Source organism: Sceloporus occidentalis, unplaced genomic scaffold, assembly GCF_023333645.1.
Source record: "Sceloporus occidentalis isolate IW3139 unplaced genomic scaffold, rSceOcc1.0.p SCAF_320, whole genome shotgun sequence".
Classification (NCBI taxonomy): Eukaryota; Metazoa; Chordata; class Lepidosauria; order Squamata; family Phrynosomatidae; genus Sceloporus; species Sceloporus occidentalis.
In genome coordinates this window covers 224,919-241,739 of record NW_028317300.1, presented here as the reverse complement: position 1 = coordinate 241,739, position 16,821 = coordinate 224,919, and the positions used below count along the sequence as shown (strand labels likewise).

Genomic DNA, 16,821 nt, shown 5'->3' with positions numbered 1-16,821 from the left:
ATCACCTGTCAGTGTACAGAATGTTACGGCTGACTGGTATATAATATAATACATACGCTATTTAATATTATTATTATTAACAAAGGCAGCGATTGGCTTTAGACCGGACTCTCCAGTCATGGAACGGTCAGAACAAACGGTGACCGTGCAATTGCGAACACATAGGAGGGCTTTTAACCGAGGTACGTCACTGGGTCCTGTAGGGACATCTTTTCAGGATGTACCTGGTATGCTAATGACCACAAAAAGATGTGCTTTTGCTTTATGTAGGGGCAGCTAAGACACATAACCTGGAATAACAGCGTCTCTAGCGCTATGGCCATGTCAGGTAGTCACCTTTCCAGTCACGCGATCAGTTAGCCAACTCGTAAAGACAAACATACTTTCAAAACACCGGACTAGCGCTGAAACTCTACCCCCGGTGTTATTCTATCTGGACCAAAATGCTTCTTTTAGAATGTGTTTTAGTAGAAGGAAGTCATCCTCATAGAGAAGAGATTCTACTGCTCTGGACCAATCATTTCGCAGCGCAGCGGTTGGTAAAACAGACAGGGGCACTTGACAGAACATGCGCAGAATGCATGAATTTTGTTGGGAGGCGTTACTCATCACATCACTCAGTGATAACGCCAGCATTAACATGTTTTGGAACTTACAGGTCGAAAGGCATCAGGATCAGGAAATCGTTGCGGATCTCGATGAAGCCAAAAAGGTAAAGATGCCGTAAAGATGAGAGCTTTATCAGCTATATGAATTGGGTTAGATTGCAAGCATTTGGGACCACTGAGGTCTCTTGTTCCGGTATATTATTGCGGAAAGCGGTAAGTGACAGAAGCCCTGCTTGTTTCTGTTATATAGTAAAGCGTTAAACAGATTTAAAAAATGCTTTTAACTTTCAGAGAATTAAGAAAAGTGAGCAGAATAATGGCAAATAAAGCACTTACGTAGATTTTCAGCGGTTCCAGCACTTTTCTTGGGACAGCCCCTGCAGAGCGCAGCCTCATTGCCTCCAGCATACAGTTCTTGGTGTACGGAAGCCTTGTCAGATCAGCTTCGGTTAAACAAAACTTTTTGCCTGTTCGGATAAAGAATGGGACTTCACTGGGGCGTAAAAGACACTGTTGATTTTTATTATATATATAGTATGAAATCATTTAGTGGAAAAGTTAAGGTATTGTGTTGTTTAAAGGATTTCAAGGATTAGTCATACTAAATTGTGGCTTCAGGCTTCCCATGTTGAATGATCAAGTATTGTATTGTCCAATAACAAAAGTATCATTCCATAGCACATTACTTTTGGCAATAGATATGTGTGTGTGTGTGTGTGTGTTTTTTCAGTGGTATGGTTTAATGGTGGAAATTATTAATGCCTCCCCCAGTTTAACTGTGGTATCTTGTGTGCCCCCCCTATATATTGTTTCTAGAGTCGCCACTGCTTTTAATCACATGGACTGAGCTGCTGTTATATTAAATACAGGATCAGAATTGCGCACCAAAATAGTACAAAAAGAAAAAAAAAACATATTACAACATTTCGTCCCCTAAAAATATAAGGGTGCAAATAGCCTAAACGGGGGCCCTCCCAGCATCGTATAATTCAATTATTGGCTTGCACACCAAAAAAAGTAATTTAAACAAAAATAAAATAAATAAAATACGATACAAATACAAATCAAATCAAAAAGGTTTACATACCCAAACTGGTCAAATGTAACATAAAGACAGAACAGGCTGAAGCCCAGTGGGGGATCCCCCAACGTTTCGACTTAAAAGCCTTCCTCAAGGCTAGGATCCCTGTCTGTTAGGACTTTTACACACGACAGAGGGGTACTGGCTACAGCTGCACGCTTATATGGAAGCCATCTTTACTGCTGGGTACTTAGGTTAAATTATACACATCTTTGAGAATGGCACAATGTAGACCTCATGTGGACACATATGATATTACCGCAATATGAAAACTAGAGGAACATCATATAAACTGCCGATAACATTCTATGAAACTCTCTGAACACCGGAAATGTATATCCTTCTACCCGCCTCGTCGATGAGCTGCAATGTTGCAGAATAAGTCGATATTTCAAGGCCAGCCCAACACACGCACTCATACGCACACACTTTCTACATTGAATTGCGTGTCCTCCGCCGTCCGATGTACTGCACACAAAACCATGAAGCGGGGGATTGTCCATCATATTTGTTTTTATTAAAAAGTCCAACAAATAATTCTTCAGTAGTTATTTAGACACAGCATTCAGTGACAAAGTAAATAGTGTCCCAACAATCCAAAAAGCTGCAAATGTTCCATCTAGATATAAAGTCAAACTGTGAGGAAGAATATTAAAGGCGCAGAATAATAAGCAGGCGGTGCCTTTATATTCATATATATATATATATATATATATACACACACACACACATTACCGGTACATACTTCACGTTATCTGCCGTAGAACCAGGAAAATAAAAGGAATTATTAAAAGAACAGAATTATCTTTAAAGCAATAAAACCACACTGGTTCCTGAAATAACCAAAAAAACATGGTAACGCATGCAAGGACACATTTTGCGAGTTGTTCATTAGAAAAACTGGCGAACTTCAGCAGGACTGTGTTGGTTAAGGATGGAGTTAAAAAAAATCCAACCCGGACAGCAATTTTGCGTCTATGGACAGGGTCTCTGTATTGCCCAGATGTGTACCAGGGTAATAACGCTTTATGCCGAGGCTCCTTTAGTAGCTGATGTTCTATTCGCATGACATTTAGAATGATAAAGGAGTCAAAGAGACCTGCGATGGAAAAAGTCCCCCTGCCGTAACGGTGCAGAGGGTCTTAAACCGCAGTTCTGCTCACAGGGGTAACGGGGTTTATTCACTAAGACTCGGAGCAAAATGCGTGTTGCGGAAAACAGTCAAGGCAGGCTTCTTATTAAGAGTTATACGAGATCCCTCATATCAGGTACTGCAGAAATTATATCAAGCAGATAAGATCCAGAACATATCGGGAACCAGAAGAAAAAGAAGAACCGAGAAGAGAAAGATCTGCTCAGAATCTCCATTTATTTTATTTTTTTTTAATTAGAAACTTAAAAATAGGAAAAACCTCCATGGGATAGAAAAATCTGGATTGTGTTAATTTTTGTATCATTGGAACAGAACATGGGATTGTCAAATGACACCAGTTACCGTGTATAAACTAATCAGATTAATCTTGTTGTAGCCGAAATACTGAGTTGTATTTTGAATAATTTATTTTAATAAGAGCATTAAATTATTAAAATATTCTGAAAGTGTTGCTTTCCACGAAGCCAATAAGGATTAACGTGTAATTGCGTATACCTACTTTTATGTTTTACCCAGAATCCTCTGGTTCATTGTCTTAAGTATCAGTCTGGCATTTTCCCAGTAGTGCTAATCCTAGAAGAAATATCAGAAATAATGACATCCCGGTAGATCCCAGCAGGCACGTAGAAAGGAATAATAAGACTTTTAGAGGCGAATTAACCATGGGATGTTCTGTTGGGAAAGTAATGCCAGATTATAGAGTCTTCTTGCAGATTTCGGATGGTGTACGTTGTACAACAGGCCTGCAAGATGTCCATCTGCGAGTTATCTGAAAACACTTCCTCAAAAACCTTCCTCAACGGCCATTAAAACAAGGACTATAGACATTGCTACACATCGTTGCTGATGTCCGCAGAAGAGTAATTTTTTTGGCTCCGTTATCCCCCAACAGAGCACCAGTTGCACGGGAGAAATTTTTGCTTTATTATATAAGCTGGTTAATTAAAACAGTTACATTTGAAACCGACAGAGGACATTACAGGGAGCCCCTGATGATGCACACGCTGGAAGCTACGGGGTTAAAAACATATACACGCAAATATCGCACAACAGAATCGCAGGTACAAAAAAATAAAAAAATAAAACCAAAGTGTGGGCACATCCCCTAAACCTGTTTAATGCAGCACATGTATCTAAAGGCATAGTGATAGATGAGCTTTATTTTTTCCGCAGTAGTCTATAGATTAAATAATAGGTTAATATATGTTCAGTTAGTACAACCACTTATCCACTTATCTCAGCGCGGCAAGTCAAAAAAAAAAACAAAAAACACCTGCTCGGAAAATAAAAAGTGCCACGTTTTCCATGCACTTTGTGTATTCCAGGCGGAATAGTTCTCAGTAGTCTATTTAAATATGATATTCATATAAAACAATGAAATATTAGGACTTTGGCATTTACAATATAATATATTCACGGTTAAAGCGTCTAGCCTTGGTTAACTTGCAAAGCAGCACTGACTTTTCAGCATCCTTAACTATTTTCTCTTTGTTTGCACGGTTAAATTACGGAGCAGATATTCTAAAGGACAGTTTAACGTCTTAGGGGGCTATTTGTCCAAATACACCCCCTGCGTGGCTAGGAGTGGGAAAAGGGGGAATACATTTGGAAGAATTCTGCAGAATCCCCCATTCATTTCCAAGAAGGACCATCATGACAATTTAAAGGGACCATTTCGTTATTATACACAATAAGGTGCATACGACGGCTGGAAGGCCCCTATTAAGGCATTATTAATTTGCACGGAAAATGTGACATTCTATAGCCTATAAGAGTAAGCAATAGCGAATCCAATGATTTATTCTGGCCTAGGCCAACAGGTCCATGAGGCGGCAGTGTTCAGGAAACAAGTTGCATTGTTGGAAATACGATACTGAACAGTCTTCTATACGGATATTTGGACAGTGGTGGGAGATAGAGTCTCCTCCAGCTGATGGTTCATAACCCCTGACATGACAAGAAGCCTTACATCCTCAGCAGAAGATAATCAAAAAAAGATATCTCTGGCAACCTAACCAAAAATCTACTGATAAAACGGCAAATCCTATGTTCCGAAGCCTAACCTAAATCCTAGGGCTGGCAGAGAATCACAAGAGTTGTAATTTAACAACAAATGGAAAACTAAAGGTCCTTATAGTGTATAGAGTATCAAGAGCACAACGGTAGGAATCAGCCGGTACATTCTACCGGCTGGAACCTAAGCAAAACTTACAAACCATTACCAAATATCTGGCTTTAATAAAACAAATAAAACCCATTAACATCCTGTAGCAGTGGGGTTCTACAGAGATACCCCCACCATGATATGGACAGCTTCTCTGTCAAAATCTATAATCAGCCTTATTAGGCTTACTCATAAAAATTAATAAAATATAAAAATCACGCATTTGTGAAAATATTGAAATGGGAACAGAACGTACTCTACAGTAAGTCTGATTACATTACAGTGTAGATTACAAACATGCAGAATGGTCTATTGCAATGGCGCTACGGAACCTGCTGGCACTCTATAAATAAAATGTATGTAATATATATATATATATATATACATATATATACATATATATATATATATATACACAATATATACACACACATACTACTACAGTACAGTAAGAAGGGAATAAAAAATCATTAACGATTACACAAGGTCGTCTTTAGCTATGGCTTCAAATGTAAGGCTGATGACGTCATTGATCACATCATCCAATGGGCACAGTCATAAGTAAAACTCATGGCACAGATTGGGTATCTGTTGCAGTCATTTTGATGGCGGTTTGGTAAACTTGTAGAAGCTTGGTACAAAAGGCACCTTGGCAGGTTGATAACTTCACAATATGAAAGGTGATCCAGACAAACTCCAAAGTTGACAGCTAGATCTGGTGAAATGTTGCAGGGTAATGTCTTGATTTGGTGAAATGGTGAGATTTAATCAGTCTGAGTACCAATGGCATGTTAAGGCATCAGGGATGTGTGTGGCCAGCAGAGATAGCGCAAAAATAATTTGCTGCTTCAGTACGGCTCAGACTTTAGACTTCTGTACAGACAGCAGGTGAATATCATTCCAAAAAGCTGCAAGAAAGAAAACAGCAGGTCTAACTAACGTGTCTGTGGAAGATACACTGCAGAAAGAACAGGGGTATGTTGCCCATTTGCCCCAAAGACAGAAGAACCCAAAGGGCTGGATGTACCAAGCAAATGGGACCAAGTTCAGGAGGGACAGAAGCCAACCAAGAGGGAGAGAACAGACAACAAGCAAGAAAGATCAAGAGAAGCAGAGACCCAGCCACAGACTGAGCATAAAGAGAACATTGAGCCACAATAAGTATATGTCACATGGTTGGTCTTTTACGTCGGCATGTACACCCTCAGTGAACAGCCATCTCTGTACTCACCTGTACACTGGCAATACCAAGGCCCACAGCCCCAATGATTAAAAGGTGAGACCGGATAAAGGCTTCAAGTTTTGTTATGCAGCCACCCTGGGGACAAAATACGCAAGTCAGAAATCTAGAACCCTCACAGCTCCTACACAGCCAGTGAAGATGATGCTGTTAAATGTACCACAAGGTCAAAAAGCAGAATCCCCCATGATAGCATTTGCAGCAGGAACCCCACGGAAATAGAAAGGGACCTCTGAGCTGTGACATGCATTAACCAAGTCAGTGAAGTTATCCAGGATTTCTTCTCTGGCCCTTTCTGACAGATCATCAAACGGTGCTTCCATGGGACAAGGCTGCCCTCTGTCCAGCGAGTGAGCACCGTCTGCTAGAAGCCCCACTTCAGCAGCACCCAGTCTATCGTCAACCTTGACTTCTACCAAAAGACTACAGTTTGGCAAATGGGAGCAGCCAAGCAGATTCCACAGAAATTCCATTCTCTAGAATAATAAATAATAAATAATACCGGTTACCTATAAAATATTATCACTCACCTCCACTTTGTATATATTTGAGGGATGGTCACGGACACCACACGCGTCAGTAGGGGTCTTGCAGCAGCTATCTGGAACTAGTCTGTTCCTCGATTCAGGAGATTTTATCCAAACGCTGTCTTCCCAATCCTTGGAATTGTTACTGCCGCAACATTTAAACTGAATGGATGAAAAGAGGCAATAAATAATTATTAGATCACATTTCCACTAGTGAGCTCAATGTGTTATAAATCCAGGTAGATTATCAGTCCGCTGTTGTAGTTGTGCTAGTAGCTGTATGTTTTTGTCATGGCTTTAGTTAATGACCAATCTAGTAAACGACAATTCCAAAAAATAGGAAGTGGTAAAACTTGGAAGCCTGAGGTCCTAAAAGAGAGACTCTTTAAGAAGCTTTGTGTCAGGTCTAACAAGCTTATGCCGATCAATGTTCTTGGCTCGGTATTGTGCTCTTCAACTAATGCCGCGTCATCTGTGGTTTCAATTCAGGAAATCATTCAATGTTCTAAAAACCAAGAAACCCAGAGGAGTTGGAGAACTTTCTCCTTGACCATCCATAAAACAGACAAGGATGTTTAAGGTGAAAATTCTCCAACTCCTCTGGGTTTCTTGGTTTTTGGAACATTGAATGATTTCCTGAATTGAAACCACAGATGACGCGGCATTAGTTGAAGAGCACAATACTGACCCAAGAACATTGATCGGCCTTCACTTAACAATTCTTTAAAATGTTTGGAGGCATACTATGCTATGTCTTTAAGGCCAAGCATTACACATGGCCAACATGGCATCCTTAATAAATAATGATGTCTGGGAAATAAACTTCTCACCTGCAGAGTTCTCCTTAAGTGAATAAACCCCAAATACTACAGAATTGTGTGCCCAATAAGCCTTTGAATCTCCTTTTAAGATGTCTCTCCTCTCTTACCTCCTGTTGCAGTTGGTCGACTGCACTGGTCACCTTCTCCTGACCTGGCTGTTTGTACTTCAAGGTCATTGTGTCCTTTAGGCTCTGTTTGAGCTCTGCATTAATCTGTAAGGATGAGGGGATACAGGTTATCACAGCACTCCCATCTCCTCTTTTCATCCCATGTTTCCTTTGATGCCACCTGGGCTCACGCAAACCTCAACTAAGGTACCCCTTTTAGATCCACAATGGAACATTTCCTTGTACAGAACGTAGGATCCCGTACACACGACACACTCTTCAGCCCATCAATTTATATAGGTTATTTTTGCCTATTCTAGTCTCACTTGCCATTCAGTCAAAAAGAGCAGCCAAGGGTAGTCTGGTGTCGGGCAGCAGCCCCTTTACCCCCAAAGATAGAACAGCCCGGACTATTTCCACTGATCATTGAACAAAGCAATAGCGCTATTATTTCTCCACATATACTATGGGAAATGTCATGCAGTACACTGAAAGGGGTAGAGAAAGCAAACAGAGCAGCGGGGAATCCAGATGGAGCGATTTACCTGTGAGCAGAATGGTGCACACTGCAGCATGGAGGAAGAGACAGGTACACGGCAAGAATTAAGCACAGGTACAGAAACACACGGGTACATACACACAGAGAGCACACGGCGGGGAAGGATTACGATGATCAGTCTTAAACGTCTTGAAAGTCTGTAACAGGTGAAAGTATCACTGGGCCCAAACAGGTAAAAATAGAAGACTTCTACTGATTGTCTAAGAAGAATTTGAAGCAAATGTATGGATCAAGAAGAGGGATTTATTAATTGCTCCTTATTTGTAGGGTGAGCATATTCAGTAGACCAATAAAATGACAGCTTTGGTCACATATCAATTAATATATAAATATTAGAACTTGCGAGAAAATACACATTCTGGAAACACTCATTGACTAGAGACAGATACAAAGCAAACACCCCATCGCCAAGATAAACTGTATATTTTAAAGAAAATGAAAAATATGTAGAACAATATTAATAATATAAAGGGGCTTATCAGGGTAGAGGGGGGGGGGCACAGATCACACTATATAGTCCTAGGGCAGGGGCCACGTGCCCCAGACAACGCTTGTTACTTGGGTTCTGTGACGCAGCTGGGGTAAGGTATGCCAGATAATGCAAAAGTGGCTAGGAGTAAACACTACTTCAACAACCCACTGCTCCGGGGGCCTCAACAGGCTGTCAGTCGGGGCATGTTCCAAGTGTCTCCAGATCTGCTATTCTTGGGGACAATTAACATAAATTCTGTAGAACACAAACATTTTTTATGTCAAATGAGGGAAAATGTACTGTTCATCGAACAGGTTTCCTGTCCAAGGCAGAGGAACGAATAAGACCCTTTATGCTTTCAGGGGCTTTGCATTTAGAGACAAGCATATCTGTAGCCGCAGGTGCGTTCAAGCGCCATGTTAATGCCTAATGTCTTCCTGAGAGGTTCTATGGCTTTCACGCCCCCCCAGGGCAGGAGCGGTATAATGGTGTAAGCAGGATTGTTACATTCATTAAGTGTACGCATGCCAATGCATGCCCCAGGTGTTCACACTCTGTAATTATAGTAGTCATAATAAGCTCTCAACAACGCAACCGCCGCACACCACCCACACCTGGCAGGTATTAATTTATATTTTTATAGACCTGCCTTCAATATAACAAGCACAGTACTGTATTGGCTTTTTTTTTATAATTCAGCTGGGGCCCCCACTAAGAAGACGACATACATAGCAGTTTAAACAGTGTGGCCCTTTTGTACTGGAGGCACACAATTCTTTACTGACGGTGTACAGGTGTGTAGGTGTGTGTCTGTGTATGAGAAAGACATCTCCTCACAGAATCTTTCTTCATGCAATCACATTATCTATTAAAAGCCCAAAATCCACAGATTAGATGTTGAGCACCAACGGTTTAAAGCAGGGTAGGACAATCTGGTGGTCTTCAGTTGCACATAAATTACAATTATAATCAATATTAATGAAACCAGTGACTCATAAAGGAGTTGAACCAACATCAGTAATCAGCCATTAGTTATTTGATGCACCTGGGCTTACGTATGGATATCAGGAAAAAGCTGACCTGCTAGTCAGGAGCCTTTGCTGCACCAAAGTTAAGGTAATTAATATGAGTCGAGGGTTCCAGAGAATCCAACGGAACCAGAGTGCCTCGGGCCAAATCTCGCACATCTGTGCCAACTGAGAGCCCACCTAGGGGTAAGCCAAGAACAACAAGGTCCGTGACAAGTATTGTGGAAGCCTTTGTCTAAAGAATGGAGTGAAAGTTCCACCAAAGCCTGATTGCTGCCTCCTCCTGATGCCCCCCCTACCCATTGTATACGTTTCCATCATACCTGCTGGTAGTATATGTAGGCCAGGATTCCTGCAAGTATCTCCAAAATGAAAATGCAAAGCAACAGAACGAAATACTGAAAAGAAAAACAGAAAAACAATGGTAAGATTGAAATGCCATTATATGAAAGTATGGAACATTATCTGTACGCGGTAATTACTGACTTTCCTGGCAGAACAATACCCTCCAGATCGCATGACGACTATGGCACGAAGAGACTATGCTCTAAAGTCATTTCTGAGGACGACTGCAATCACACAAAGCAGCCAGCAGGGGGAGGAATAGAGAAGTTCTAAGAGAACTGACTCCAGAGACGTGGCAGGGAACGGGTTAAAGACAATGAGGGGGAGAGGCAGATACACACCAGGCTTCACATTCCTGACATTACACTCGCATTACAAGCCAACAGAACAGGCGCATTCACACAGGGCACACACTACTGCGCCTAATCGAGAGCACCTACGGAAAAATGCAGAAACTACACAGAGGTCCCCATCCCAACAAGATTCAGCAAGACCAGTCCTTTTTATTGTGTATTATATTATTATTATTGAGTACTGCGGTATAGGGGAATGTGTTACTCGGTAGCTAATATGCAAATAAAGGTGATCGATATATATCTATATTACGCATCACTTCTTACAATACATATAGCCAAGGGGTGGAGAAGGGTGAGAGGTAGTGTTGGGTTGTCTCAGTGACAGGGAAGTTCTCTGAAGAAGGGGGTTTTGAGATGTTTCTTGAATGTTGGGCGGGAGGGTGAATGCTGAAGGGTCGGTGGAAATCGGTTCACGAGATATGGGGCAGAACGAAGAAATCTTGTAGACGGGAAAAGGAAGAGGGGAGGAGGAGAGACTTAGCTCATGGGAAGAACGTAAGGATCGAGTGGAGGAGCAGCGTTATGGAGGGCTTTATATGTCAGTACCAGGACTTTAAATGTAATTCTAAAGATAATAGGGAGCCAGTGGAGGGTTTCACAGAAGAGGAGCGGCGTGCAGGGAAGATAAGGCTAGCGGCAGCATATAGAGCAGACTGCAGCGGAATTCCAACCAGAGGATTGTTGCAATAGAGTTAAGGAGGGAAATTCTAAGGAATGAACTAGGGTTTTGTGGCTACTTGGGTGATGAATGGGTGGATGTGAGAGATGTTGTTTAGGCGTGTTATATTCTACAACATATGATCTGCATCAACAAGTATTAGAACATCAGGAGAAATACTATTCAGATTGTAAGCCCTATAGTAGAATGTCTGCATAGCTATTTTACCTACAAGTATAGCACCAGTATGGCCCCCCTCCCTTACAGTGATAGCAATCGTAAAGGTGACTAATAACATCTATTCACTAAAATACAAATTGGCAACATCCAACTTGCATATTGACCTTTTAATAAAACTAGTTATTAAAACAAACAAGAAAAAGCAGGCTCCTTTAATGTCACTGAGAGCCCCAGTAAAGAAAAATACATATTAAAGTACTGAAAAAACAACAGAAAGAAAATGTAGCGCTTAGCCGAGGTAGAAGCTGCCGCTAGAGAGCTGCAACTCCCCCCCCCCCCCCCATGGCCCAATGATTCTTGCCACTGCTAATATGCATTAAGGCGCATATGATGGCTGGATTAACCCTTAAACCCCATTCTTTCCCAAACCCATATGCTGTGGAGTGCCAAGTAATGAAAGAATAACTACTGTCAGTCTACGTAACGAAAAATGAACAGATAAATTAAGTTGTTATTCTCACATTGCTGAAAACGCAAACATTAAAAGACTTGGATTTAAACCTTGCAGCAGATGGACATCTTAGAAGATGTTATCTGCACCCTCCCATCTCCCGAGAAGACGTCTTTCCATCGGAGATTTGGCTCCAACGTTGCAAACGGACCTTCGCAAAATTCACCACCACCATCTTTTTGTCAATGACAGGGCATCAGTGTATATATTTAAATGAAGACTTACCACTTTAAGCAGGCTCTTCCTCTCCTTAAACGTCGCACAGCATCCCAAAATACCAGTTACCATAACAATCGCACCAGCAACGACCAAGATGTACGCCGTCGCAGCGTAGGTGCTGGAAGGAAGCAAGCTGATATAATCACTCTTCTGGATCAAGGTCCAAACCCCTACAGCCATTACTGCCAAGCCTGCCAACTACGGAAAGAGAAGTAACAGGAGGCACCATGAGCTACGTGAACCCAACAACATAGCAAACAGAATTTATCCAGTCGTGTATTCATGGGGGGGTCACTGCCTTTCCATCACCTTTACCCCACCACAACATACGCTGTGTTTGCTTCAGTTATTGTGTAACATGTTATGTTTGAAATCTGTACAAAATGATTTATCAAAAAAAGGAACTTTTAGAAGCGCAGAGTGTTTCACTAGTAAATTTAATGTCACATTAGAGGAGGAGTGGCGACAACGAAAGCGATTGGAAGTCATTTTATTGAGAAATAATGGCCTTCAATAAACCACTATGAGCATCATACCCAGCAGAGTTATGGGAAAAAATCGTTTTAGCCTACGGCTGGGTGTATTGTTAAGCTTCTCGAGAACTTGACATCAAGACGGCTGTTGGCATCTATGTTATATTGGCTCATGGCGTGAACTCACCCAAAAAAAGAAATTGAAGGCGAACAGGAGGTACTTCAGACATATTGTGCCGCAGGTCTCCTTCTTCTCATTATATTCACCCATTATGGCTCTGGAAAAGAATAAGCAATATGGTTATTCACCATACATTTAGAATAGTATAAAGCCACTGGATGCTCTGCACACCTGGGAACTTCCCAGTGGAGGCTGCCTGGATCTCCGTTTCCCGGGGAGGTTGCTTCACATAGAGGTGAGACTAGCGGTTTGTAGAATTGGCTTTGGCCCCAGAGAGTATTTAGTGCGGGGTAACTGGCAGGGGAACAAGTAGAACATGGATGGGGAGTGGGTGAGGCCATACACCTCTTCTCTGCTCGGAAAAAGAACAAACTGACCCCAAAATGCGTCAAGCTCTCAGGTATGACGCTTTGGTGATATGACCACTTTTTGTTACTCAAGTGTTGCTCAAGAATAACTGTATAGAACCCTCTCCCTCCTCCTCACCCTCTGTTTTTTTATGCTTGTAGAATTGCCATTTTTTGCCACATTCCCTTCCATTACCAACCCTCACCACGGAGTCAGAGGATCCAGCTGCCTATCCTAAAGAGTCAGTCTTTCTGGAATCATACAAGCAGTGGTACCATCCTTAATAATGCATTAATACAACCCCACATTTCCTTTAGACTATATATATATATTTTTCCATTTAAACGGGCTGTCAAAAATATACAGTAACCACCAACTTAGGGAGTAAAGCCTCCTTTTAGCACGAACAATACCAAGAGTTTGGTAAAAGATTTACTGCGTTCTCTTTTATTATTATAGCGCCAACAATTTACAAAGCGATTCTTACAATACATACTGACGGACCCCGGCTTACGTATCTCCTATATTTGTAGATCCAAATTTTAACAATGTTCGGAATTCAGCATACAGTTCATACTGGAAGCTAAAAAAGTTTATTTGTTTTCTAAGAGATGAAGAAGAAGTGTAAGGACTGATCCTTGTGGAGAGGGTATGTATGAATCTCATTTACCTATAGAAGAAAACCAGTATCAAGAGCAGCAGAGAGATCTAGAAGCGCACGGATTGTCTTGAATCTAGCACAGAGTATACATTCGTGTGATTAGCATGGCTATGGTGGCATCTGCATAGACACCAGTAAGCACCTTTATAGAGACCCTCGCTAAGGACTATAATTCTGGGAGGTAAACCGTGCAGGGTCTGAAGACAGCGTGGCCCTGGGTCGAGTGCTTATTTAAGCGTGAAGGATAAATACGGCGGCATAAATAAAACCACCCTTCCCATGTCTGACATTTAACAGCACAAGGGCACATTGTGAATTTCAAGGAGGCATTAGCATTCCTGCAGGACAGAAAACAGATGATCACTCAGAACCCGGAGAAGAATATTCAAGAGATAAGCAAAGAAAAGCATCGTACGAAACGCGCTTCACGCACCGCTCAGGTGCATTTGGGGCAATATAGTAACATATCAGCAAATCTGTTACTAATGGTCCAACTAGTCACTGGACCATCTGGTCCTGCCGGTTTAAAATTGAGGTCCTGGCCAAGTAAGTAAGTAAGGCTGCCCAGAAGTAGTCGTACAAACACCATTCTACAAACCCTCCATTCAGATCTAATCCAAGTATTTCTTTACTTAGAATAGCCTTCCAGGATATCTGGTCTAATACACTGCAGGGGGCTTAGAGGTAACGCAACGCCAAGGACCAAGTGATGTTTGAGGTCTTGAAATACGTAGAAAAGGAAAAGCAGTTAGCGGCCGTCACATTCTGTTTCCCCCGTTGAGTCACGTTAGATGAGTGGGACGGGAACGTGTTCTGTGCTCAGGGCACGGCTGCAGCATTTTAATACCCGAGCCAGACATTCTGAGCTACAGGGTATGTCTGTCTGTCTGCTTCTGCCAGCCATTCAGTCACCCGACACGCTATGACACAGCCCAAAAATATTACGCCGACAGACGCCAGCCCTGTTTTAGAATGGAATAATCACGAGACAAATAAAAAGCTGCAACATGACCAAGATGTTATTAATCCACACAGCACTTTGTGCAAACAGACCTTAAGGACTTTTATAATGTGTAGGACTTATAAAACGCAATCTGGTAGTCTACTTGGCTACAAGTCTGAGATATATAAAACGTGATATTTAGATGACAAAAGCTGCTAAAAAAAAATTAGGGTAAAAATATTAGCTTTGTGTCGCTGTCTGCTCCTTGTATTCCTGCCTTCCCGTCACTGTTTGGGAGAATAAAGTCAGATTTGGTCATTTACAGATCTGGATTCTTAAATAACCACGAGAGAAAACACCTTCACCATTCCAGATAAGTAAAGCTTCTCTGGTGTCCTCTAACATATCGAGCATTTTAATTCCATACCCACAGGCTGTGAAACAAAGTCGCAAGAGGTCGGAAATCCACGTTGGATTGGAAACTCTAGATCGGCAAACTGTTTATTTATACGGCGTCTGGAGTTGGTTACATCTATGGCCTGTTGGCTGATCACTACCTGTAGACACTATTGGCCAATTATTGCCCCTCAAGTTCTGGAAGCCCACCAACCTGCCTGAAAAGCCCATAATTTATCTCAAGCCATTGTCCTTTATTGCTATGTTTCTGAAGAATATACGATGGTCCGCATTAAAAGACTGGAAAAGACTTATGGGACAAACTACAACTCACAATACGATGCTATATGGGAATATAAACATTTATAATTTTCGATTCAGTTACTTTTTGTCAACACATTTTAAGCATTTTATGAAATTGCACTTTTTTTTTTATCTTGCATATGCTGAAAGTTATTGCATTTCACAAATATTATCAATGGTCCTGCTTTTCAGAAATATCTGGATGCAGAGATTACTGGACATGTAGAATCAGTAAATAAGTCTAGACACATGCGCGCACACACACACACACACACACACACACACACACACAAATATACATACATACACACACACACACACAAATATACACAGCAGCCGTCTGAATTCCAACACTTAGCCGTGACACGCAGAAGTAATCAGATGCCCCCCTCGCGGCCTGCTGTTTTTTCAATCGTGTTTACAGACAAAGTGGTGAGATAATTTACAACAGTAAAGGGGAAGTAGGCGAGAAAGAAAAACATCAAATAGTTAAAAAAAACAAAAAAAAACCAATAAAAACAGATGGCGGAAGGGAGACAAGTTGGTAGGAATGATAAGGGTGCATATGCCGAGCGAGTTACAGAATAGAGGGAGTGCAGAGAACAGGAGAGTTGTGTGTGAGGGCACGCGGGTGCGAGGGCGCGGGGGTATAAATGGTTCTGGGTGCCTTTAAGCAGCGTATTCACAGACAAAGATAAATACGAGCGCAGGTACAGACCTGTTCACTCACACAATGCCTCTGTGTCTGCCAAGAACGCGCACATACATTGCACGCAAGAAACAAACCTGACCGCAGACGACAGAGGTGCCGGGTAAAGCGAGCCTTAGAAAGCCGTTTTAACGCCGGACGTTCTATGCAGTGCCACACGCTGGTACGTCTGGAGAGCCGAAGCTACCTTAGACCTTCTTTCCCTGTACAGCTCTTTTTTAGTGTTTTTTTGCTAACCTAAATGTTCCTGAATTAACAATGGCCACTCACAGCTAGGCTTCAGACTAACCTTTTCTAGTATGGTGCTGGTGAGACAAAGCTCAGTAGACCCAACGGACGGATATCAATCCACACTTTTTGAAAGGGCAGCTTTCATACTTCAGGCACAATCACTAGGCATCTTCACACACTAAGAGCTAACCCTCTCCAGTAACGCTTCCACATAGAAAGAGTCCTTCCTCGGTCCTTACGTTACATTTACAAGCAACCGGCAAACATTCAATTGCTGGACCTTCATCATGCTAAGCAGCTGGCTGAGCGAGTGCGAGTGGTAGTAGGACACCGACATGAAATGCCATTCATCATTTATCCTTGCAGAAAATTGGAAGGTAGGAGAGCATTTCATTGAAGTAGGAACACTAAGGGCCAGCAGCATTAACTTCTTAACTTAGGCCAAGACAGTTCTCCCAGCACTTGCTCGGTTCTGCACGTTCTGTATATTTAGTGACTGACTCCGTGACGACATACGGCAAAAAAAAGAAGACAGAAAGACGGGTGA

The 16,821-nt window shown here is 41.8% G+C and overlaps 1 protein-coding gene across 2 annotated transcripts; it reads right to left on the bottom strand.

Moving 5' to 3' along the window:
* Window positions 1-5,854: 5,854 nt before the first annotated feature.
* Window positions 5,855-12,773, bottom strand: LOC149274812 (CD151 antigen-like). 2 transcript variants are annotated; one of them, XM_089505245.1, is made up of 7 exons: window positions 12,690-12,773; window positions 12,036-12,227; window positions 10,080-10,158; window positions 7,702-7,823; window positions 6,777-6,935; window positions 6,238-6,324; window positions 5,855-5,914 (listed from the first exon to the last, which is right to left on the bottom strand). In XM_089505245.1, exons 1-7 carry the CDS (start codon window positions 12,771-12,773, stop codon window positions 5,855-5,857), a joined length of 783 nt encoding a protein of 260 aa, XP_089361371.1. The 2 variants fall into 2 exon arrangements, with proteins under 2 accessions (XP_089361371.1, XP_089361372.1); XM_089505246.1 differs by having other exon boundaries at window positions 7,702-7,806; window positions 10,084-10,158.
* Between the last annotated feature and the right edge of the window lie 4,048 nt (window positions 12,774-16,821).

What these genes read in the sequence shown, in the direction of transcription:
- LOC149274812 (XM_089505245.1), bottom strand. Translation starts at nt 12,773, where the DNA reads ATGGGTGAATATAATGAGAAGAAGGAGACCTGCGGCACAATATGTCTG. An exon ending in CCTTCAATTTCTTTTTTTGG is followed by an intron (nt 12,228 to 12,689) that starts GTGAGTTCACGC and finishes CTCTTTCCGTAG; the next exon opens with TTGGCAGGCTTGGCAGTAAT. An exon ending in TTGGTATTGCCAGTGTACAG is followed by an intron (nt 5,915 to 6,237) that starts GTGAGTACAGAG and finishes TCTTTCTTGCAG; the next exon opens with CTTTTTGGAATGATATTCAC.